The sequence below is a fragment of the Struthio camelus genome, chromosome 3 (genome assembly GCF_040807025.1).
Source record: "Struthio camelus isolate bStrCam1 chromosome 3, bStrCam1.hap1, whole genome shotgun sequence".
Taxonomy (NCBI): Eukaryota; Metazoa; Chordata; class Aves; order Struthioniformes; family Struthionidae; genus Struthio; species Struthio camelus.
The window spans coordinates 32,297,318-32,321,882 of record NC_090944.1 but is presented as its reverse complement, the minus strand read 5'-3'; the positions used below and the strand labels follow the sequence as shown (position 1 = coordinate 32,321,882).

Here is a 24,565-nt window from a genome sequence, read left to right as displayed (position 1 = left end):
AATACCAAATAACCAATATATTCATTTAACTATTACTGACTAGATCGTATATTTTCCATTTGTTTCAGTTAGTTTAACTTGCAATGCACTTCTGGTTTGTTGCAGGTTCCCTAATAATATATGAAAAGACTGTGCACTGCAAGGGAGTAGGGTTTTTTTGTTCTTATCACAGAATCACAGAATCACAGAATGGTTGAGGTTGGAAGGGACCTCTGGAGATCATCTAGTCCAACCTCCCTGCTCAAGCAGGGTCACCTAGAGCATATTGCCCAGGATCACATCCAGACGGCTTTTGAATATCTCCAGGGAAGGAGACTCCACTACCTCTCTGGGCAACCTGTTCCAATGCTCTGTCACCCTCACAGTGAAGAAGTTTTTTCTCAGGTTGAGATGGAACTTCCTGTGGTTCAGTTTCTGCCCATTGCCTCTTGTCCTGTTGCTGGGCACCGCGGAGAAGAGGCTGGCCTCATCCTCTTGACACTCCCCCTTCAGATACTTGCGCACACTGATGAGATCGCCTCTCAGTCTTCTCTTCTCCAGACTGAACAGGCCCAGCTCTCGCAGCCTTTCTTCAGAGGAGAGATGCTCCAGGCCCCTCATCATCTTTGGAGCCCTCCGCCGGACTCTTTCCAGGAGTGCCATGTCTCTCTTGCACTGGGGAGCCCAGAACTGGACACAGTACTCCAGGTGAGGCCTCCCCAGGGCTGAGTAGAGGGGCAGGATCACCTCCCTCCACCTGCTGGCAACACTCTGCCTAATGCACCCCAGCATCCCAGTGGCCTTCTTGGCCACCAGGGCACACTGCTGCCTCATGCTCAACTTGGTGTCCACCAGCACGCCCAGCTCCTTCTCTGCAGAGATACTTTCCAGCAGATCAACCCCCAGCCTGTCCTGGTGCCTGGGGTTATTCCTCCCCAGGTGCAGGACCCTGCACTTGCCTTTGTTGAACTTCAGGAGGTTCCTCTCTGACCACCTCTCCAGCCTCTCCAGGTCCCTCTGAATCGCAGCACAGTCTTCTGGTGTGTCAGCCACTCCCCCCAGTTTAGTATCAGCAGCAAATTGCTGAGGGTGCACTCTGTCCCTTCCTCCAGATCATTGATGAATATATTGAACAAGACTGGACCCCGTACTGACCCCTGGGGGACACCACTAGCCACAGGCCTCCAAATAGATTCTGCGCCACTGACCACAACCCTCTGAGCTCGGCCATCCAGCCAGTTCTCAAGCCACCTCACCGTCCACTCATCTAGCCCACACTTCCTGAGCTTACCTAGGAGGATGTGATGGGAGACAGTGTCCAAAGCCTTGCTGAAGTCCAGGGAGACAACATCCACTGCTCTGCCCTCATCTACCCAGCCAGTCATCCCATCAGAGAAGGCTATCAGATTGGTCAAGCATGATTTCCCTTTGGTGAAGCCGTGCTGACTACTCCTGATCACCTTCTTGTCCTCCAGATGCTTAGTGAGGACCTCCAGGAGGAGCTGTTCCATCACCTTTCCAGGGATGGAGGTGAGGCTGACAGGCCTGTAGTTTCCTGGCTCCTCCTTCTTGCCCTTTTGGAAGACTGGGGTGACGCTGGCTTTCTTCCAGTCCTCAGGCACCTCTCCTGATCTCCAGGACCTTTCCAAGATGATGGAGAGTGGCCTAGCGATAACATCCGCCAGCTCCCTCAGCACTCGTGGGTGCATCCCATCAGGGCCCATATATCAACTGATTTTTTAAAACTAAGTAATGTAAACAGTTTAAATGGTGTAAGTCTTTTCAAAGACTTTATTTTGCAAAGCCTTAATTTTGGACCAGGTTGAGGGCAAGAATGAGGCTTAACTCAAAAAGATGCATCTTTCTTTTTTCAATTATTTGAATTGCTGAACTGCATGCCACCCCAGAAAATATGTTAAAAATCCAAACAGAGAAATGGATTTTGAAAACTGAGGGAAGGAAGTCTGGACTATGCACAAGAAACATATAATATATATATAAAAAATAGAGTTGTAAGCTAACTTTTATAATTATGCATTTGTCAAATATAACCACAACTTGTCTGGATAAATGTCTATCAAGAATGAAAAGCACATCATGGTATGCCTAAGAAACATTACAGCATGATATGGAGAGTCTGTGTTGTAGTAGCAGTTACAACCTCAAGAGTTCTTGGTATTGATGTTCTGTTTATTGACCAGTTCAACACTGGTCTTACTCTGCGAAGAGTCTACATAGTCTTACTTCAGTGACAGATGTTCAGCCAGATCTATTTTCAGCAAGTCATGGCCCTACCATGCTTTTTCTGACAAGATGCTAATCTCTGTAAGCCTGACAGCACCATCCAATGGTTCAAATGTCATTATAAAGTCAAGATGATTCTTTTATACTGCTTTTACATTACTTTTATTCAATGTTAAAAATGATTACATGCAACAAATAGATTTATATCAGACTTCACACATTTGTCCATCACATACTTTTGCTGGACTTGCATCCTGGGCTGGATAACCATATTCCTCCCTTACATACAGGTATCGGAACCCTTTTTAAAAGAAAACAAGCAAAAAAAGTCTATATTACTCACTTTTTGACAGGAATACATATTTTATAAGATTTTTGACTTTGTTAGTACGTGTGTGTGTACGTCATCTTTATGTTATTATAATAATGGATTATAATGATCAGGAAAGCCTATCTGTGAACAGTATCTGTAGTGATTAGTGTTCCAGTTAGGGTTACATACATTTTAAAGCTTGGGATTAGAAGAACACATTCTCTTATTTTAGATGCACTGTGTATTCAGCATTTAAGAAGATGCAGTCACCTAAGAGACATTACTCTGATAAAAATTTAATTAAAATTTAATTAAAATTAATTAAAAATTTAATCCAATTATCATGTAGTATCTCGGAGAGAGAACATGTATGTAAACACGTTCATAGATTTTAAGAAAAAATTGCATTGGATGATCCCAAATATTGTACTTTGACCTCTAAATTGTTACTGTATTATTTGGCAAAGTGTTTAATTGTTGACCTACCTGTCTTAACAGGTTTCACATTTTTTAATACTAACTATTGAAATCTATTTTGTATATTTCGTAGCTCAAAGAACAGTTTTATATTTATAAAGTTACCAAATTTTGAAGTAGACCATTTAGTAAATAGGAGTTATCTGATTTGATGAACAAACTATATATTTCCTGATTGTAGCTTCCTCATGTGGAATAACATTAAGTGTTTTGGTGACATAAACTGTGTTTCTGAACTTCGTGAGTTTTCTACATAAGAAGCCTGAATCTTCACTGAGAATTTCAATAGTAACATGAAGGGATTCTGTACTAATTTTAACTGCACACAGAGTTTTCACCTGTCATAAATAGTACAAACATTATAAATACAGTAACTTTTATGTGTTTTAATATTGTCCCTTTTTTGGCATACAGCTCCCTATTGCAGCTTAAACCCCATCTTGAGGAATGGTGGAATTGTAAATAAAACAGGTGGTCCAGCTGGAAGTAAAGTTCATTATTACTGCAAACCGGGGTATAGAATGATTGGACACAACAATGCAACATGTAAGCATCACCAAAATGGCATGTATCAGTGGGATTCTCCTGTGCCAATCTGCCAAGGTAAGGTATTATTTTCTTGTTGAATATGCTTCTCTAATTTAATTGCAAAGAATGTTTAAAAGAGCAAAGATCCAGCATTGTAAATACTTCTGTATATGGAGAGTCACATTGATATCATGAGTTTATCCAAGTGCATATTGACTTGTGCTTAATGTGTCCAGAATTGTAGGATTGAAAACTAGATTAATGCAGCTAAATAGGGACCAAATGAAAAATACATCTTCCGTACTTCTCAATTTAATAAAAAACTTATCTCCAAACATTCCACAGCTAACAATATTTTGTATTACTGATTTTTTTTTTTTTTTTTTACAAATGCAGTAGTTTTCAGGCATTAATTAGATTACCATATTATTTTGTTGACAGTTCTTTAAAGTCCTACTTTGTAACTTCTGCTTGTTTATGTATTCTGGATATAACCTGGGTCTATTGTAGCCTGTTCCAGACATCTATTAAGAGTCGTTACCATTTATCAAATGTTTAAAATTTTCCCTGTATGAAAACCAACATACAAATTACAGAGAAGAGGAATAACATAAGTAGAACAAAGCAATTAGTCACAGTCATTTTTAGTTAAAAATACTTTTTCACGCATTATTCAGTAAACAGTTATTGCTATTGAAGGTTAAAGAGTTGTCTGTTAGATGAGATCAAGAATTTGGAGTAGAGGAGAAAAACTTTTCAAATTCATCTATATCATATATGGCATATTGTAATGTGTTTTCATTTGTGCCTGCTCCTAGTCTGCTTTATTTATAGGAAGAGAAGGTGGTAGTATCCATACTTAAGGGTTACTATAATTTTTTTGATTGAAAACCTGCATTCAATTGCACCTAGGTTTGCCAGACATTAACAACACCAGTGCATCATGTCTTCTTCAAGCTAAATATTTTGTGGAATGCCTCAGCAAGAATGATTCGGAGATTTCTAAAAGCAACCTAACATGAAAGTTCTGTTTTCCACCTTAAAAAAAAAAATCTGTCCAATCAACATTTGTCATGATGCTTACTATTCTGTTGGGGCTGTATTATTTGCAAGAGAAGTAAAAAGCTGCAAAAATTTGGCTAAAGTAGAAGATCTTGAAGGGGTGACATTCACATATTTTATGTAGAGTTGTTTGGCTGCTAAACGTTTCTTCAGGATGTGGCATTTTCATGCCTGGGCAGGCCATGTTGCTTCACCCATACCAGGCCAAGAGGCAGCTCAGGCTAGCAGTATGCCTTGAGCAGCATCACTGCATCTATTTTACCATATTCCAGGATGCTATTATGTCCCATAATGTCTTACAAGATGAGATGCTATTTGACCTTCCTGAAGGTCACCAAATCTTGGAGAGTCTCTGTGTGGTGGGCATGAGGTAAGTTTGAGGAAAAGTGCTACTATTGGGCCTACTTGAAATGCATTTTAGGTATAGGACCTGGTGCTGGGCATAGGAACTGAAAGGGCAGAGAAACTGCTGTTGTCTCTATACAAGAGGCCAGCTACCATTAAGAGTGAAACTATATAAGTTCAAGGCAAAAAAATTAAGGAGGTAGTTCAGATGGAGAGTATTGCAGCAAAGCACCTGGAATGTTGACTCAACTTGCAAGCTGGCCAGAGGATCAAGGAAGTGGAGGAAGCAATTCAGTTCAAGATTAGGACTGTATTTGTGTCTGTATGTGAGCTAAAGTTTTAATTAATTTGCTTAAATGTGGAAGTCTAGTGTCATTTGAGGCACTCTAAAGTATTTTACCTGTCCTCCAACTGCCAGTCCAGAAAGACACAAGTCCCTCTTATATCCACCAGTCCTGTCAGGTGACTCAGAGATCTGAGAATGTTTCACAAAGCTCCAGACAGTGGGAAAAGAAACAAGTCAAGCTCTATATGTCTAAACTCCATTTTCGTTATTTAAGCAGTACTGTTAGTGAAGCTATTCTGCTGATTAGCCATCAGTGGGCACAGAAATCTAGGTGTCTTCCTCTAGAGCTTAGATACTTCAAGTATCTGAGAACAGAGACAGCACTCTGTGTGCTTGTTAGGCTGAAGGTGTTGAGGATTTAGGACCCACTGCATCAGACTTTTTCCTAGTACTTACAATAGAATTTAAGGTCTCATGGTTTGTCAACTGTCAGCAATTACTTGCAGATTTACCCCAAATCTTTCTACTGCTGATCCACTCAGATGATGCTAGCCTGCGACTACTACTATATTGTCTGGCAAATAACAGAGGTCTATATAATGAAAATAGGATGTTCCAGCACTTCAGGATTCTTAGAGTATTAGTGTGATCCTTTCATATGGTAAAATTTAGGTAAGGACAGGGGTTCACTTTGTTTTTGAAAGATCTAGAGAAATATGTTAAGGAATACGGAATTTTTTATGATTTCAAAGTTCTGCAAACTTGGAAAATGCTAGAATAAAGAAAGACCTGTATTTTTTCCTTAGCGTCTTCCTTTTTTTTCAAAGTAGTTTGATTTTTATATGTTTTTCTTTTACATTTTTATTTTTTACATTAGAGAAGGGTTCGGCAATTTGTCATTTTAACTTTGAAAATTATGTGTAAAAGTAATGACTTGTGTGGAGGCTGGACAAGTTCTGAGTATAAGGGAGAACAGTTTTTTGAACAATTTAAGAAAAAGGTGTCCAAATACAGGGGACAAAATGGAATAATTTGCAGAAAGTGGAAGGAAGAATGTGCAGATATGTATGGGTATTGACATGAGATCCTAGAAACTGATCATGGATGACCAATGGAGAAAGGGTCCTAAGAAGTAATAAATTCTAAAAAAAAAAAGGCAGACTTGACAAAGTTATAAAATGCATCAGACACGAAATCTATCCATGTTATTTTATCACTATGTGCAAGAAATATCTGTTGCACATTAGAAATGCAGCATGCTCACAAATACATTTTTTCTTTCGTTTTAAGCAATATTTATAATTTTGACAGTATATGTATGTCTAGGGGAGTATAGGTTTCTGTTAGCAGTAAAGGAAAAAAGATATTGGGCATATGGAGTGAGGATAATCTTTACCAGAAACTTCTTATGAATATAGGATTCCTTAGTTTTAATGTTTTCATTTTTAAATAAAACATAAGTTTTAATTTTGAAGCAATTATTCCAACTTTGGTATCTGAATGAAGCATACATTTTTTCAATAAGCTCTGAAACATAAAGTATTTTTCAAATATATTCAGTATCTGTTACCAAAATATTTACATCTTCTTTCGAAATTAATTAAAATTATGCATTTAGTCCAGCTCAAGGATTTTATGATGGGACATTTCCCAATAAAAATACCTGTAATTAAGTCTGAAATTCATGTAAAACTGATCCTGGAGGGTTACATTTGTAATTAAATGTTATGACTGTGCCTCAGTTAATGCTTAAAATCAAGTTTGATTGCATTCATTATCAAAAAGAGGAGTTTTCTTTTGCATATGTAATATAATAATATCAATTTTAATACAAATATTTCTAATTTGGGTTAATTTGGTTAGATTAGATGATATATTTCAATTCTAGTTTTCTCAAATGCAGGTACACATAATAATGTTCTGGGCAATATGTAAAAAACTTGACTTCTGTCTAGGGAATTATAACTCACTGTTATTATCTTTACTTTCATTTACTGAAGCAAAAGAAAAATATGAGTCATGCTGAACTCAAAATGTTTATAATGAGAGAGAATTGTAATTCTTACACAATCACTCACGCATTCTTCTTAATAACATCACATGCTCACTTATTGTTTTCACTTCTGAAATTGGAATTTTCCAGGCTGGTCTCTTGGTTGCATATCTGGATAAGATTTCTTTATTTTATATATTTATATATATTATATATTTTGTATATTTATCTCTCTCTCTCTCCCTCTCTCTCTCTCTATATATACATATATATGCATATATTTCTACAAACACACACACACACACACTCACACACTCAAATATAGCACCAAAGCATAAATTTATCAGTAAGATTGTCTCTTCAATTAACTAATAAAAATCATTGCTGTTTTCTAATTTGGCTAGCTTAAAAAAATATTTTATCCGTCGAAGATGGATACATTTAAGAAAATTAAAATTGCATCCCAGTTTCTAGGTAGCAAAAGGTTTTTCAGCTTGCATTGATTAGCTGTTCTTTGGAAGTATATTTTTCTACTGTGCAAGATGATAGAGACAATTAAGGTTGAGTTATGTATTTTCCACATTCTAAATGAACAATCTCCCACCTGGAACCTGGGAATCTCATCTAATCATTAACCTTAGAAGCATGTGGACAGTTCCTCAAATCGGAAGGTTTCCTGAAATCAGCCTATCATTTTAGCAATCATTTGAAAAGCTGGAAGGTTCAATATGCTTAAATATGTGACAGTAGACACATGGTTTCGATTGCCAAAAGGTAATATGCCATTTCAGCGAGTTTTCTTCAGGTAGCTTTACTTCAATGAAAGCATTTGTTATTTAATGGCATTAACAGTGCTGATATATTTTGTTTGAATGCTACTGTTCTAGAAGCCATTAGCAGCCTCAGAAAATTAGTAGCAGCAGGAATATTTCTTTCCAATCCCAGTTTCTTAGGGAGAGACAAACAGACAGCCAGACTGTAACGGGGCAGTTCCAGAAGCACAGCAAGAATAACCTCATGTGGCCACAGTACAAGATTCGGCAGCAGCATTCTAGGTAGAAAGAGGAAAGATGAGAGAGGACTGTGGTACGACATTTAGAATAAAAGTGGTGACATTTGACAGGCAGCATGGATTTTGAGGTGCTTTAGTACACAGGACAGTATATCAGACCTGACATAACTGATAGATCTTGAGTGTGACTTGGGCAGTGTATCACTGTGACTGCCAGCAGCAGCAGCAGCAGCTTTTACGCTTCCCTTCTCCATTTTCTCAAATAGTATTAAAGAGCATCCAGGATCAGTCTCCAGAACCACTTCCTTCTCACCTTTCTCTCTCTGCCCTTTCTCTGTCCCATTTCTACCCAAGGCAGGAGGCTCACTCTTTGCCACTGAGGGAGAAATACTCCATTTTAAGATGACAAGAGCAGCTCTGGTTAGGGTGCAAAAAGTGCCAATAAGATGTGTCACACAGGAAGCAGCTTATTTTTCAACATTTCTTCAGTTCTAGTTCTATTTGCAATGTGACAGATTCCAGATGGAAGCAAACAACTGAAATGAACTAACCGTTTATCATTTTATACTAGCTACCTCTCTTCATTATAATCACATGCAGAACAGTGTGTTATATTTAATTTAAATGCATCACATGTGACAACTTTGGAATATTGAAAACAAATTTTAGAGTGGTGTTTATGCTACCATGACAATGTCTTGTAAAATTAATCATTTTCATTGAACTAGGTAAACAATAATAAAAATTAGACAAAATTTTTTATATTTATCTTCACCTGTGTTTAACAGATTTCAGACACAGACTGTCATTTCTTTCTTTGGAATATATTGAACTTATTAAATAATAATACTTCACAGTTCCAAGAGGAGGGGAACAAATACCCACAGGACTTTGTGACTGTTAAAGTGGAACAGACATTTTAATTTGCAAAACTCCTCCTTGGGTTGTTAAATATGTAGAAATGAAAGCTTCTAAATTGTTTCATCTTTATTCAGTGTATTTACTGAAGATTAATAAACTGGATGCTAAATTCGAAGAGGCTAGTGATTCTGTGGACGTGTACGTTGGTTTATAAAATATTTAAATAGGTTCATTCTAATATTGTGGTGTGTTCTGTGCTCCAAGTTATCATTTTACACAAAATAAAATATTTTCAGAGAAAATAACACTAAGACTTTTACCTTCAGAAGTGCCATGGGGCGAATGTAAAATCTTTACCAGCATTACTGACTTATACAAGCATCTAGAATTACTCTTTGTGGATAAATAACCATTTTAAACAAAGTGAGGCATTTTAAAAAAAAAGCATACCGAAGATTTATCTTTCTTCATTTTGTTGTCAAAATGAAGGGAAATGAGTTTTCTGGCAGAAGGCAATTGAGTCTTGAAAACCTAAAGGTGACTGAGATAGATATTTCTGGAAAATTTTAAAGCTGAAAAAACTAAATGTTATTCATACAAGTGGAAAATAAATTAAACTTTGTGAACGTGAAAAAATAATTACTTGTTCAGGGAGCAATTCTGAAGGAGCAACAAAAACCCATAATAATTTGGAATCTCAAAACAGTTGTTAATGAGACATAATATCCATTTTGTAGAAATGAGAATCAGAGGGAACTCAGAATTGCACCTGTTTGAAGTTAGTAATTCCCTTCATAGTATGGAAAATGAATAAGGCCTGAATTCACATAATGTTTTGCATTTTGAAGTGAATTAGTAAGGTATGTAATTAAGTATTTAACTGTAAGCATCAAATAATGCCTTTAACTTGATTAGAGCTCCTCATGGTCCAAGTATGTATTTAGGTGCTTTTCTCGTCAGATAAAAATGCTAAAGTGAATCTTGAATGTCAAACATTGTCTTGCATATTTAAAAACAAACAAACATGAAGTTCTGTTTATAGTAGATGGGGAATGAAAGAAACTCAGAGAAAATGGAAGTAGAGTATTAGAAAATATTTAAGCAGTTTTCAGTTCATATCTTCTTGGATCCAATTACTTTAGACACTTGTAGATTTTTTTCCCTAAAAAATGCACTATTGCACTTTCATTGCTCAGTCTGTGTTGGAATTTCCATCTCTTCAGTGACTGAATTAAACAAAATAATGATTTATAAAATGCCTATTTTAGGTGTACTCCATCTATTTATTATTTAAAGTAGCATATAGTATAGCATAGTATTTATAGTGTTTATTAATATTTTTAATATTCTTATGTTTTTGGAATGTTGTAAATATGATGGAAGTTCATTGCAGTTGTTACAAAATGGGATATGTCAAAATTATTATTCTGTGTTGATTATTTCACTGATGAGGCAATTTTTTATTTTGTTTTAATCAATATGAGAAAGCAATTTTTAAATATCTTCTCCTTTCTTTTTAGCTGTGTCTTGTGGTATTCCTGAATCCCCTGGGAATGGTTCGGTTATAGGTAATGAATTCACTTTGGGCAGCAGATTGGTATATGAATGTAATGAGGGCTTCAAGCTAGGATCTAGTCAACAAGCAACAGCAGTGTGTCAAGAGGATGGATTATGGAGCAACAAAGGGAGGCCACCTGTCTGTAAATGTAAGTGGGCATGTAATTCTCGAGCATATTTCCCTTGAACTTTCTCAGGAAAATCTTCAGTGATGGTATTTAGATTTTATGTGTAAAAATCTCCTGAACTGGAAATTCAAAACACATGGTCATTCAGTATGACACAGAAGAGGCCTATTAAATTTATTTAATAAAAAACTTGTCTTCTGTAAAAAATCTGACTTAAAATCTTTAAATAATTCACATTTTCTTAGTATATTTTATTATGAGTAATGCCCTCGTCTCCATCTTCAAAGTATTATGTTACAATTATAAATTTTAACTCATTTTTAATGCGGATTTTAAATCAATGAAAGCAAAAACTATTTCTTAAAATGCTGCCAGTTTAGATAATTAAGCAGGATAAGGGTTCTTTAATCTTCATTTTTGTCCCCTGTCAGAACTAGCCAATGTAATAACGACTCTCCTATGGTGTAACACAGCCTGTCATGTGTGCTTAGGTTATGGCCATTGGTTTTTGTACAGGATGAAACCAATAATCAAGTCAGCCTCACTTCAACCATTTAATTTGGATTATTGATTAGGGCATAAAATTATTAATTTTTATTATGCTATACTTATTGTTGCAAGTTAATTTAGAAACTAGAACTAATCAACAGGGTGTGTATCTGTTTTCCAGGTACTGAATTTGAAAAGCACTTCCATTTTTCAAAAAAGTAAAAAGTAAAATGATATGAAAATGAGAATTTTGAAATTATGTTTGATTGTAAAATGGTTTTTGCTTATTTGACTTGATTTGCAACAAAGAATTGATTGATGTATTATATAATGTTTATAAAATTCTGTCCAAATTATATTTTCTTAAAAATATATGTATACACAATTGTAGTAAGTGGATCATGTTAACAAGCTGTATTGAGGTGGAATATAGAGGTATAACATGCATCAAAAAATTTCTTCTTCTAAGATTTTTTTTTTGTTAGAATGTCACTAAAATAGATTTCCCCCCCCCCCCCCGAGGAATTGTCCTTTCTAAACCAAAAAGTTTTATTTCTGTGTATTTTATCTCTGCATCCAATATAGCATTCAACCCAAGCATCCACGATTTCAGAATGTATCTGTGAAAAAGTGACAGATTGTTCTGTTAAAACTTACCTGATCTGGAAAACTCATAAATACTTACTACAGAAGAGGGGTTGAGTATTTTCACCAGTCAGATTGCCTATACAGTTGTCAGTTCTGGTCATACTACCTTTAAAAAAAAAAAAAAAAAAAAAAGGAAAGAAAAGATTTCATGAGAATGAACAAGTAGTGTTGCTGCCACATAGGTGAGATTTGAAGCAGTGACTGAGACGTGAAAAGTTGTGTAATTTATTCCATTATTTTCAGTTCAGCATTTCCCTAATAAATATTTAAAAAGGAGGAGTCCAACAAAAATACTTTCTTAAAACTTATTTTTGATGAGGATAAAATATAGCAATAATTGTATTAACAGTTAAAAGTAAGAATCAAGTATTTTACAGTGATAGCGGAAAACATTTTGAAAGTATGATGCTATTATTTTTCTCCTGGTGATTAGTCAGCACCACCCTTCTGTGTTCTTTATTTCTAATAGTACTGGTTTTTCCCAGGAGCAGTTTTTTAAGATGATTTCTGCACTTCATCAGCTTATCACTGTTTCATTTTACATTGTATGAAGTTTTCTAATCTTTGAATAAAATACTTAAAGCCTTTGGATTGTTGAGTCATACTGAACTTTGTAGATTCAAGCCTAAACTTATAAAAATGTACTTTATTTGCGAAAATAGAACTCTTTCTTAAAAAACAAAACAAAAAAAAAACATACTTCATGTGATGTGGTCTTAATGAGTGATTATTTACCTATATTTTGAAATTGTGACTAGAATTGAAGAGACTAGATGTATTTGTCACTCAATTCAATATATTATGTGAGAATGTTCTATCTTCAGCAGTCTAAATAGGAAACTGAAAGAAAAAGAATTTATTCGTCCCTTCTTTAGGTTAGAAGAGAGAAGGGAGCCTTCGCTTATTAATTGAGCTGGAGGAGGAGCTGAAAGCAAACTGTCAGGTACACCACAAACCTCGGGGACAAAATAGTACATTTAGCCCCCTCGTACCTCACAGGGTTTATTTTAAACAGGGGTAGGCACGGGCATACTCTTCCTTCCATTCATGTCAGTAGAGACACATCAGATTTTGTTATCTTTCATTCAGTATCTTATTTGGGTTGTATATTTCACTGCTAGGTTGACTTGAATGATGTTGCTTATATTAACAGAATCACAGAATGGTTGAGGCTGGAAGGGACCTCTGGGTTGAGTCAGATCGTATAGTCCAACTCCCCTGCTCAAGCAGGGTCATCTAGAGCACATTGCACAGGATTGCATCCAAGCGGGTTTTGAATATCTCCAGAGAAGGAGACTCCACAGCTTCGCTGGGCAACCTGTTCTCAGTCACCCTCACAGGAAAGAAGGTCACATAGAACTTCCTGTGTTTCAATTTGTAGTGGTTGCCTCTTGTCCTGTCGCTGGCCACCACGGAGAACTGGCCTCATACTCTTGACACTCTCCCTTCAGATACTTGTACAGGTTTATGAGATCGCCTCTCAGTCTTCTCTTCTCCAGGCTGAACAGGCCCAGCTCTTGCAGTCTTTGTTCATAGGAGAGATGCTCCAGTCCCCTCATCATCTTTGGAGCTCTCCGCTGGACTCTCTCCAGTAGCACCATGTCTCTCTTGTAGTGGGGAGCCCAGAACTGGACACAGTACTCCAGGTGAGGCCTCCCCAGGGCTGAGGAGAGGGGCAGGATCACCTCCCTCCACCTGCTGGCAACACTCTGCCTAATGCACCCCAGCATCCCAGTGGCCTTCTTGGCCACAAGGGCACATGGCTGCCTCATGCTTAACTTCTCGTCCACCAGCACGCCCAGCTACTTCTCTGCAGAGCACTAGTGCAACTGGTGAACCCCCAGCCTTTGAGTCCCTCCCCAGGTCCCTCTGAGTGGCAGCACAACCCTCTGGTGTATCAGCCACTCCCCCCAGTTTCGTATCATCAGCAAACTTGCTGAGGGTGCACTCTGTCCCTTCCTCCAGGTCATTGATGAATATATTGAACAAGACTGGACCCCGTACTGACCCCTGGGGTTACCACTAGCCACAGGCCTCCAACTTGACTCTGCGCCATTCACCACAACCCTCTGAGCTCGGCCATCCAGCCAGTTCTCCATCCACCTCACTGTCCACTCATCCAACCCACACTTCTGGGGCTTGCCTATGAAGATGTGATGGGAGACAGTGTCAAAAGCCTTGCTGAAGTCCAGGTAGACAACATCCACTGCTCTCCCCTCATCTACCCAGCCAGTCTTTCTATCATAGAAGGCTGTTAGTTTGGTTAAACAGGTGAATCCATGCTGACTACTCCTGATCACCACCTTGTCCTCCACATGCTTAGAGAGCTGTTCCATCAGCTTTCCAGGGATGGAGGTGAGGCTGACAGGCCTGTAGTTCCCTGGCTCCTCCTTCTTGCCCTTTTGGAAGACTGGGGTGACACTGGCTTTCTTCCAGTCCTCAGGCACCTCTCCTGATCTCCAGGACCTTTCCAAGATGGTGGAGAGTGGCCTAGCAATGACGTCCACCAGCTCCCTCAGCACTCGTGGGTGCATCCCATTGGGACCCATGGATTTGTGGATGTCAAGTTTGCCTAAACGATCTCTAACCTGATCCTCCTCCACCAAGGGAGAGTCTTCCTTTCTCCAGACTTTCTCTTTTGGCTCCAGGGTCAGGGATTCCTGAGGACTGGCCTTAGCAGTGAAGACTGAAGCAGAGGCAGCATTCAATAACTCTGCCTTCTCTATCTCCTTTGTTACCAGGGCACCCGCCCCATTCAGCAGCGGGCCCACATTTTCCCTAGTCTTCCTTTTGCTATTGATGTATTTGAAGAAGCCCTTCTTGTTGTCCTTGACGTCCCTTGCCACATTTAATTCCAGCTGGGCCTTAGCCTTCCTTGTCGCATCCCTGCACACTCTGACAACGTCCCTGTATTCCTCCCAAGTGGCCTGTCCCCTTCTCCACATTCTGTAGACTTTCTTCTTCTGTTGGAGTTTTGTTGGGAGTTCCTTGCTCATCCATGCAGGTCTCCTGCCCGCTTTGCTCAACTTCTTACTCATAGGAATGCACCGTTCTTGAGCTTGAACAAAGTGGTGTTTGAATATGAACCAGCTTTCTTGGACCCCTCTTCCTTCTAGGGCCCTACCCCACGAGATTCCTCCAAGTAGGTCCCTGAAGAGGCCAAAGTTAGCTCTCCTCAAGTCCAGCGTTGCAATCCTACTCATTGCCCTGCTCCCTCCTCACAGGATCCTGAACTCCACCATCTCACTTCAGCCAAGACTGCCCCCAGCCTTCACATCTCCAACTAGACCTTCTTTGTTTGTTAGTACATCATCCAGCAGCACACTCTCTTCATTGGCTTCTCCATCACCTGTGTCAGAAAGTTATCATCAATGCCTTGCAGGAACCTCTTTGACTGTTTGTGTCTAGCTGTGTTGTTCCTCCAGCAGATGTCAGGGTGGTGGAAGTCCCCCATGAGAAATGGGACCTGTGATTGTGAGGCTGCTTGCAGCTGTCTGTGCAAGGCCCATCTACTTCCTCTTCCTGATCAGGTACCCTGTAGTACCACCCAATAGTCACCCGTTAGTCTGCCTCTTAATGGCTACCCATAAGCACTCGACCCACTCATCATCCATCCCTAGGCAGAGCTCCATACATTCCGGGTGCTCTCTCACGTAAGGGGTGACTCCCCCTCCTCCGCTTCCTGGCCTGTTCTTCCTAAAGAGCATATAACCATCCATGACAGCATTCCAATCATGTGAGCTATCCCACCATGCCTCCATAATCACAATGAGATCATCTGTGACTACACACAGATCTCTAATTCTTCCTATTTATTCTCCATGCTGTGTACATTGGCATAGAGGCACTTCAGAGAGGTATTCGAGCATGCTGATTTCCCAGAAGGGCTGCAGCAGGTTTCCTCATAGTCATGTCTTATAGGTACTTCCTTAGCTGCATGCAACTGATGGAGATATCGCCACCTGAGCCCTGTTTTGCTGACTACATGGTCTCTATAACTCTCCTTTCCCCGCTTTTTCCTAGTTTAAAGCCCTCCTTACCAGGTTGGCCAGGCTGTTGGCAAAACCTGAAAGATCTGGGTAAGTTCCCCAGTGAATAATATTAAAATTGAGTTAGAACGTTGTCTAAAAAAAATGTGGAATAGGGACTGGAACTCCTAAAATCTGTGACAGGGAAGAATATTGCCCAGTTTATGTTCAGTCCAAGTTTTCTGCATAATAAGACCATTGCTATCATTCTTACCTGTATGGGGAGCTATTATCACTGAGTGGAAGTGTCCTAACCTTTTTGGCTTCTTTTCAGAAGGTGAGACACAAGTTACATGTAACTATACCAGAAGACTCTATCAAGCATTCTGTCGTGTTGCTCTGGCTTTTTATACCTGATAAAAATACCAGAAATGGTTGTGAACTAAGCAAATTTTTGCTTTAAGACTGCTTACCTCGTAAAGTTTAACTCTTTAGGAAAACTGGTAATTTAATGGTAGACTAGTAGAAATTACAGCTGAAAGTTACTTCAAGAGATCTTCTAATCATCCCTGACATATTTCTTTATATAAATATAAATAAATTATATATGCATACATACATATACATATACACATGCATTTACATGTATAAAACCTGCATCTACATTGCTGCAGTGTAAACCCATTATTTCTTGTTCTGTCCGCAACGGACAAGAAGATGTTGTTGCGTTCTTCTTTCATTCCTCTTTATGTATTTGAAGGCTGTTACGTCTTCCCAGTCCAGCTCTTCTGCAGAGTAAATCTTGCTGTGGTTCATTGTCAATATTTCTTCCTACTTTTTGAATTGATTATTCTCGTTACTGTCCTCTGGACACTGTCCTCTGATCCACATCTTTCTTGATGTCTCTTAAGAGCAGTGTTTAAAATCAAACACAGCAGTTCCACTGTGTACATAAGAAAGGCTATTCAGAAACATCTATGATCACACAAATATGTTCTGAATTCAGAACCAGCTGTGGAGGGAAGGCGTTGCATTGGACCAGAATAATTGGACCTTCATTCTCCCAGAAAAAATGGTCAAAGAACAAAGAACATAATTGAAATGATTAATCAGAGGGAATATCAATGGATGTTTTTGAGGGAAGGGAGGGGAGTAGCTCTCTGGGAATTAAAAATATATTACATGTATTGAAAACATATTGCAATATATCTACAGGGAAAGAAAATTAGCTTCTACTTTTGAACTGTCAAACTTAACCAGATAATGATGACTGTACCAGCTGAGCTTATTACTTTGATTATTAATAAAAATTGGCACAACTGTCAACACTATAAAGTTTTATTTAATATTTACAGTATTCTTATAAGGTAGGTATAATACTTTTTGTCATCTTTTTCCATTTTTAATAATTCTGTCACTTTGAAAAAGATCCCCATTACTTAGGAAAAACAGAAGTGCTATAGTAAAAAAGACTGGAGATCTAAATGACAATGTTAAAGCTAGTATTTTCAAAAGGAATTGCTGTTCAATGAGGCATGCTTTCCCAAAGATTACCTACCTGCAAAGTGAGGAAGAGCTTGAGAGAATATGCATAACATCCTATTTTTGTAGTATGGCTGCTGTAAGGATAAATGTTCCAGAGATAGAAACATCTCAGACCTGATGAGCAGCAAAGACAGCACAGAAAGGTAGATGGTAAATAAATGAGTTGATTTTATCCCCAGGTTTATTAAAATGAAAGTTGAAATAAATGCAGTTCATTTTGCAAAGTATCTCTGATAGTATAATGCCTGAGGCAGACATTTGAAACTCCTTTTTTTTCATTAAAAGTATTTTTACCAGATTTGGATCATGGGAGATATGATTCATGCTGGTCACACAGCAAGACACTGAAGGATCATTGGCATTAAGCTATTGGATTTAATTACATGAAATTCCAATGAACAGATATCAGCTAAGAAAACTGAACTGAATGATAGATAAGTAACTTGCTTCACTTATTTTACATTCCACATCACTAGCATAAGATGAAGGGAACTAGAGGTGTCTGTCTATATTGCCGTTTGAATGCCTTTCTAAGGCTGTTCTTAAATCCAGGCCAATGTTCTGATTAGAGAACGACTGCATAATGGGAAGTTCAGAGTAAATTAAGAATAGGCGACATTGTATGAAGCCTGCAAAAACTTTTGGCTGAAAGTGCATTACTGTTAGAAAAGAAGGGAGCGTGACATAAAGTTCAAAAAAACATTTCATCCAAAAGGGGTAGATATACCCGGGAAATGTGGACAAATCACAGAACTTTAGATCTCAAAGTATAGCTGGGTGCAAGTGCCTGCGGGATTTATTTTCCTCACTATATGCTATATGAAGTGACTGTAGTACCTTTTACACCATCAGATATCATCTGAGTAGTACTCAAGTACAAGGAAAAGGCTACGTAGGCCAGATTACAAATTTAAGGTCTTAAATTGTAAATATAGTCAGCTGAGAAACACTGCCTTACCTTAGCTATCATCAGCATCTTTACACACCCATAAACTATTCTTGTGAAAAGTCATTGATTTCCATCTTTCCAAGACTTAAAAAAAATAAATAATCTTTTGGGAAATTCTTGTTTTGGCTATTCCGTTTCATCAGCTATGATTTGAATTCTATCTGCCATTATGGAAATACAGATGCTGATTCTTGCAATGACAAGTTAAAAAGGGAAAAACCCTAAATGAAATTTCCTTCTGTTCCTTTGAATGAGATAATCTCTTCCTATTATTATACTAAAATTGCACTCTTATAGCATGATTATTACATTCTGTTTGTGACTAATTAGTGAAAATTTTTCGTGCATAGTTCTTCTGTGCTTCACTTTCTTCAGAATATATATCATCAAGTGCAGAGAGGTGAGGTCTTGCAAATCAGGAACAATGAAAGCTAGAAACACAAAGAGACTTAGATATCAATGCTAAATTTAGATATATCTCTCCTGAAGTTCGACCCAGAGCCCCACTTGGATATGTAAGTTCATTTACTGACTAGAGAGATTCAGGGTTGGAATAGTATCCATAACTATTTTGTAGAGACACAAAGTCTTCTAAAGCACCCTGCCCATTTAGGCACTACAGCGCAGTCTAAACAATAGACAGTGCTGAAGAAAGGTGTTGGTGGGAACCAATCCATTCATCTGAGACATTTCTTTTGTTGCTGAATTTTTTATCTACATTTTTAAATATTTTTCACCACAAACTTATTTCTTTCTGCTGCTTAAGTTCTCTGATTTAGAAATCTACATTTCAACCATTTCAGTCATCTAGAAGTGATTTTCCTTTTGCATCTTGCACAGATACTGATAGAAATGAGAACAGAATTTTTTTAATTTTTTCCTTTTTTTTTTTTTTTTTTTGCTGAACAACCTTATGACTTGGACTATATCCCTACATTTTTGTCCTAAAGATTACAGATAAGAATATCTATCTTTTCGGGAGTCACTATATATATTTCTTAGGATTTTTTTGTTGTGGACTCTTGAGACTGACTTTCCTAATGAAATAGTAATACTGACCTAAAGCTAGGGTTCTCTCTCCACAGCAATCAAACCTTCTATTAGGAAACAAATAGGAGACATTAAAGTCTGTTTGTAGCTTGAAAGTATTATTATTTACTTTTTCTGTGACTAATGTAGAAAAATAGCTGTTATAGAGCCTCTGTATCAAAAGATATAGAAAGGATGAGTTGTGCTTCGTTGTGTCAGTAGTAGAAATGTATAATGTGATAACAGAAAGCTACTGAAAAATTCAGATAACATCTGAATCATTAAGGAAGGTTATACTAAACCTATTCTGAACTAGACGGGAGTTTGTTTCTCTGTTTAATATGTATAGAATAGTGCCATTAGGGGATTCGTCGTTCTCTGCTTCAAAAATTCGTATTCCAGGAGAAGAAATCTCAGTAATATACAAACTGTACTTTCCAGTGCTGCAAACTCCTGACAGTTTGAGATGTGATACAGTCCCAATGTTTGGATTAATGAGAATTTAAGAGTATATGACATTTTTAGAAGAACTAGCGTGAATGTAACACATAATTCTTTTAGAATTCAAGCATCACTTTTTTTCATGACAGGGCAACAAAAAGTTATCTGGGCCAGCATGAAGCATATTTTTAAAGAAGGCATTTGTGCAGGCTAGAAAATGTCTAATATAAATTCTTAAGAAAATGATAATTATGCTTAATGCATATTTTTAGAGTTTTGCTAGCTATTTAGTAAAAAGAGGTACAAACTCTGGCCAACTGAAATTAATGGAAAAATAACCTTTTTTGTTCTGTAGGAAATCTGGAGGCATGAAACTCCTTTAAGAAATGCACAGAAAAGAGCATTACTGTCAGCAGGGTCAATGCAAAGCAGAGCATTCTGTTCTGTGCTCCATCTCCTGCAGTCTGTGCTTTCTGACCATATCCAGGGAACTGATTTAAAATACTGTGTTAGAGGGTCAGAAAATAATAACAGCAAATTTCATGCTTTACTTCTCTGTTTCTCTTTACAAGATCAGAAGGATTGAATGTATACACTTACTGCAAGATCATGCTGTCACATTCTTTTTCTGATTACGCTAAAGTGTCCTACAAATTCTTTAAAGCTAAATATCATAATTTGTATAAAGAAAGATATGAATGTATACAATATTAGATTGCATTTATGGATGCACATATAATATGTACCCCTGTAGGTTATACTGTATGCATGTTGGTGCTAACGTCTATACCAGTATATTTTTATTACCAAAAATATTGTTGAAATAGAGTAACTTCTTAGCCTCTGCTCTTACTTGCTTTCCTTTCCGTGAAAGTAAGTGGATGCATAAAGTAGGAAATTGAGTGTGCAGTTAATTAATTTTTTTAAAGTTTCAATTATCTGGGATGTGCCCTGCAAATGGAAAACTTTATTGCCTTTTTCAATTAGTCCCTAATATACTAATTCAAGACTAGGGAAAATGTGGGCCCGCTGCTGAATGGGGCGGATGCCCTGGTAACAAAGGAGATAGAGAAGGCAGAGTTATTGAATGCTGCCTCTGCTTCAGTCTTCACTGCTAAGGCCAGTCCTCAGGAATCCCTGACCCTGGAGCCAAAAGAGAAAGTCTGGAGAAAGGAAGACTCTCCCTTGGTGGAGGAGGATCAGGTTAGAGATCGTTTAGGCAAACTTGACATCCACAAATCCATGGGTCCCGATGGGATGCACCCACGAGTGCTGAGGGAGCTGGTGGACGTCATTGCTAGGCCACTCTCCACCATCTTGGAAAGGTCCTGGAGATCAGGAGAGGTGCCTGAGGACTGGAAGAAAGCCAGTGTCACCCCAGTCTTCCAAAAGGGCAAGAAGGAGGAGCCAGGGAACTACAGGCCTGTCAGCCTCACCTCCATCCCTGGAAAGCTGATGGAACAGCTCCTCCTGGAGGTCATGACTAAGCATCTGGAGGACAAGGTGGTGATCAGGAGTAGTCAGCACGGCTTCACCAAAGCCCAGATTGGCCAAAGCCAATGCTTGACCAATCTGATAGCCTTCTCTGATGGGATGACTGGCTGGGTAGATGAGGGGAGAGCAGTGGATGTTGTCTACCTGGACTTCAGCAAGGCTTTTGACTCTGACTCCCATCATCTCCTCAGAAGTAAGCTCAGGAAGTGTGGGTTGGATGAGTGGACAGTGAGGTGGCTTGAGAACTGGCTGGATGGCCGAGCTCAGAGGGTTGTGGTCAGTGGCGCAAAGTCTAGTGGGAGTCCCACAGTTAGCATCGTCCCCCAGGGGTCAGTACGGGGTCCAGTCTTGTTCAATATATTCATCAATGACCCGGAGGAAGGGACAGAGTGCACCCTCAGCAAGTTTGCTGCTGATACAAAACTGGGGGGAGTGGCTGACACACCAGAAGGCTGTGCTGCCCTTCAGAGGGACCTGGAGAGGCTGGAGAGGTGGTCGGAGAGGAACCTCCTGAAGTTCAACAAAGGCAAGTGCAGGGTCCTGCACCTGGGGAGGAATAACCTCAGGCTCCAGTACAGGCTGGGCACTGACCTGCTGGAGAGCAGCTCTGCCGAGAAGGACCTGGGAGTGCTGGTGGACAACAAGATGAGCATGAGGCAGCCATGTGCCCTTGTGGCCAAGAAGGCCACTGGGATGCTGGGGTGCATTAGGCAGAGTGTTGCCAGCAGGTGGAGGGAGGTGATCCTGCCCCTCTCCTCAGCCCTGGGGGGGGCCTCACCTGGAGTACCGTGCCCAGTTCTGGGCTCCCCAGTGCAAGAGAGACATGGCACTCCTGGAGAGAGTCCAGCGGAGGGCTACCAAGATGTTTAGAGGGCTGGAGCACCTCTCCTCTGAAGAAAGGCTGCAAGAGCTGGGCCTGTTCAGCCTGGAGAAGAGAAGATTGAGAGGCGATCTCATCAGTGTGCGCAAGTGTCTGAAGGAGAGGTGTCGAGAGTATGAGGCCAGTTCTCCGTGGTGGCCAGCGACAGGACAAGAGGCAACCACTACGAACTGAACCACAGGCAGTTCCATCTGAACCTGAGGAAAATCTTCTTTCCTGTGAGGGTGTCAGAGCACTGACACAGGTTGCCCAGCGAAGCTGTGGAGTCTCCTTCCCTGGAGATATTCAAAACCCCTCTGGATGTGATCCTGGGAAATATTGTATAGAGGACCCTGCTTGAGCAGGGAGGCTGGGCTAGATGATCTCCAGAGGTCCCTGCCAACCTAAACCATTCTGTGTTTCTGTTTTTCTGTGAAATATAGTTTCATGATGATAGAACAACTTTACTTTTCCACTTTTTTGTAGTAGTTATATAGATGTTTTTGAGCCTACTCAGAATTACCAGTACATGAGGACTGGCGCTCCATTAAAATGAGTCTTAATTATAATTTTAAATGTTAATTATGTTTACTGAGCTATACTCTATGACAAGTAATATTGTTCCAACATTTCTATATAAAAAAATGCCTAGGAAAAGAGAGTACATATTTGCATCTGGAAAAAATTGAGATCATCTCTTTCAGTTTCCTCTATGTAAGTAACTAGTACTATAGTGTCCAGCCCATAATTTACAGGAGAGAGTCTCTGAAGGCCAAATTGATGCACTCAGTCATAAAATGTTTGCACTAAATCAGGCATCTCTTAATATTCTATTTTTTGTCTTTTGAAGGAAAAGGAAAATAATAAATCAGAATCATTACTTGTAAAATTAAAAGCTTAAATTTTCTAAGCAACATTTTTAGTTGATTGCATCAACATACAGTCAGGAATTAAAGGAAGTATATTCTGTACTCAAACAATGACATCTTCAAGTAGAAATTCTAAAACCATAGATTGAAATCTGATTTTGTTTATAAAGTGTGCTTGCAACAATATTCAAAGTGTGTGTATAGCTAAAGAACCAAATAAATTACATACTAACATTAGTATTGGATTAATAGGAACGATTATGTGGCTCATTTACATACAGTGAAATAACTGAGCCTCTTATCTCTAAGTGTCTTAAGATATCCCCTGTGGTTGAGACTATAGTTTTTACTGGTGACTGTTAGGCTAAATAAGAAGCATCCTTTCATCTTTGAAAGAACCATGTTTCTCAATAGATCTATGACTTCAAAGCAGAAATGATAAAAAAAGTTTCCTTTATCAGGGTATTGAATACCTATTTAGAATTTAGAATAGGTATTTAGAGTAATCTTTATCTTCTGATAAACCTATATGATTTCAGTCTGAGGTGTTAAATGAAGTGTGTTAATATTCTAGATAATATTTAATAACAGATAAGAAAGAACTGTTTCTTAGTTAATGATTTTTACCCTTTAGCTTTATGAAACATAGCTTAGTATCAGTACCAGTTTAAATTTAATTGGTAGATAGGAAATTGTCCTTTAACTTGGGAAACTACTTCTAAATAGTCAGACTGTTATTAGATGACATTATTTTGATCATATATGTATCATGTGGTAGAGATAGATAAATAATTTTATCATTTACCAAAATTATTCTGGAAAGTGATGAAAAGAAAACCTAACATTTTACACGAATTTTTCTTCTGTTACTTTCCATGCTTTTCAGTAATTCCCAGGACTAGTCTCTTTCATCACATATTCATACTCTTGATAAAATCGCCTTGCACCTCTCAGACAATGAAAAGTAAGTCTAGAACATACATAACTAGTTTTTGTCAGCTTCATGGGTCCTTTCCCTGGTATAATGGTGTAAATTTATTTTAGCATAAGTGATAATCAGATTCATGTTCTTATTTGTTCACATAGTTTGAGATTTTCACACACTTCCTCGTAGTCCTTCTGTTTTACATGTAACAGCATAGCTTGAGTATAGTGTAGAAAAGATCAGAGGTAATGATTCTTAAATGTACCGAATATTTAGAAAAATTATTACTTTTTAAGGCAATATATAAGGAAAACAAAAAAAAGGACAGATTCAATTTTTCTTCACTGTTTTTTTTTTTTCCTTTTTTTCCCCAAGTGTTGCTTTTCTCAAGTATTGCTGGGATAGTGATCTTTGCTAAAGTATTCTTTGGTGTATGGACAGTTACTAATTCATTCAGAATTTTTCTATAGCAGGGAAATGCTGAATGACATAAGAATCCATATTTTTTTTAATAATTTAAAATAATCATAAATATTTTTATAAAATTAATCTGTTGATAGAGAC

The 24,565-nt window shown here is 38.3% G+C and overlaps 1 protein-coding gene across 2 annotated transcripts in view; it reads left to right on the top strand.

The window, feature by feature from the left end:
- Window positions 1–24,565, top strand: part of CSMD1 (CUB and Sushi multiple domains 1) — a 1,260,625-nt gene that overhangs the window by 1,151,989 nt on the left and 84,071 nt on the right. For both annotated transcript variants that reach the window (XM_068937332.1, XM_068937331.1), the window contains exons 49-50: window positions 3,428–3,616; window positions 10,621–10,806. In XM_068937332.1, coding sequence (XP_068793433.1) covers window positions 3,428–3,616; window positions 10,621–10,806 — 375 coding nt within the window. The remainder of the gene's footprint in view (window positions 1–3,427; window positions 3,617–10,620; window positions 10,807–24,565) is intronic.